Genomic DNA, 1,520 nt, shown 5'->3' with positions numbered 1-1,520 from the left:
AGGTCCAGACTGGTCCTGATCCAACACACCAGGTCCAGACTGGTCCTGATCCAACACACCAGGTATAGACTGGTCCTGATCCAATACACCTGGTCCAGACTGGTCCTGATCCAACACACCTGGTCAAGAATGGTCCTGATCCAACACACCAGGTCCAGACTGGTCCTGATCCAACACACCTGGTCCAGACTGATCCTGATCCAACACACCTGGTCCAGATCCAGGTCCAACACACCTGGTCTAGACTGGTCCTGATCCAACACACCTGGTCCAGACTGGTCCTGATCCAACACGCCTGGTCCAGACTGGTCCTGATCTAACACACCAGGTCCAGACTGGTCCTGAGCCAGACCTGAGATGAATTGATCCAAACTCATCCAGACCTGTTCCAGACCTGTTCCTGAGTGATCCTGACCTAATGCAGGCCTGATTCAGTGTCTGATCCAGATGTTGAGACAAATTGATCCAGACTTGATTTAGACCTGGTCCCTAGTATTTTAGACCTGATCTAAACTGATCCAGACCTGTTCCCAAGTGATCCAGACTCATCTAGACCTACTCAATCTAACCTAACCTGACCCAGACAGGTCCAAGCCTGACCAAACTGGACCATCCTTTTCTGGACTTGAAAATATTTTAACCCCCTTCCACAGACCCCCAACAGACCCCCAGTTCAGAGTCTGGACTCACTTGGGTTCTTGTGGGGGTGCCACTGGAGACTGGATTTGTGGGAGGGGCATGGGAGGTTTGGGCGGAGCTCCAACATGGCACTCTCTCTTCTTTAGCACCTTGTCTTCCTCTGAAGGACTCCTGCCGGTTGAAGGACTGTCTGATGTCTCCTGTCGAAAAAACTGTCCTGTCTGTGATTGGACAGGAGACAAGGGGGTGGAGCTATCTTGTCTCTCGGCAACCAATCGAACCAGTTCCTGATGGACAAGAAAGGAGAGGGGTCAAGAACTGATCCGAGACAGCAGGAGATGGAGCAGTGGATGGAGACGGCCTGAGAGACACCTGTCCTCACCTTAGCACCGTTCAGCACAGCCCTGATCACCGTGGTAACGCTCTCCGGGGACTCCGTGTAGTCCTGGGCGACGCCCTGCAGCATCACCTGATTGGCCCAGCGGATCAGTTGAGCCACGGAGCGGTACAGACGAGTGAGACAGGCAGAGACGGTCTTACTGCAGGGAGGACAGACAGGTTGAGGACACAGACACTCTGATGATAAGAGACGGGCAGGTGGAACTCACCTGTTAAGGAAACGTGGCTCCAGCTGAACCAGACTCTGGACCGCCTCCAGGATTCCACCCGATGCCCCGCCCAGCAGACCGCCCACCACGGACTGGTCCAGGACCAGTTTGTTCTTTTCAGGTCTGTCCAGTCCCAGTCTGTCCACCAGAGCTTTGAAGTACTGCAGAGAGCTGATGACGGCACGCTGCTGGTCTGCTAACACACCCACCGGCTTAACAAACACACACACACACACACACACACACACACACACACACACACACACACACACA

At 53.9% G+C, this 1,520-nt stretch overlaps 1 protein-coding gene across 1 annotated transcript in view; it reads right to left on the bottom strand.

Annotated features, from left to right (window-relative positions):
• The window catches only part of LOC106532135 (rap guanine nucleotide exchange factor 1), a gene marked incomplete in the record, with an annotated part of 20,824 nt that overhangs the window by 13,194 nt on the left and 6,110 nt on the right, over window positions 1–1,520 (bottom strand). The window contains 3 exon segments of the mRNA XM_014028144.1: window positions 691–926; window positions 1,022–1,178; window positions 1,248–1,459. Coding sequence (XP_013883598.1) covers window positions 691–926; window positions 1,022–1,178; window positions 1,248–1,459 — 605 coding nt within the window.

Source organism: Austrofundulus limnaeus, unplaced genomic scaffold (genome assembly GCF_001266775.1).
Source record: "Austrofundulus limnaeus strain Quisiro unplaced genomic scaffold, Austrofundulus_limnaeus-1.0 Scaffold720, whole genome shotgun sequence".
In the NCBI taxonomy this organism is placed as follows: Eukaryota; Metazoa; Chordata; class Actinopteri; order Cyprinodontiformes; family Rivulidae; genus Austrofundulus; species Austrofundulus limnaeus.
This window is presented reverse-complemented; position numbering and strand designations above follow the sequence as displayed.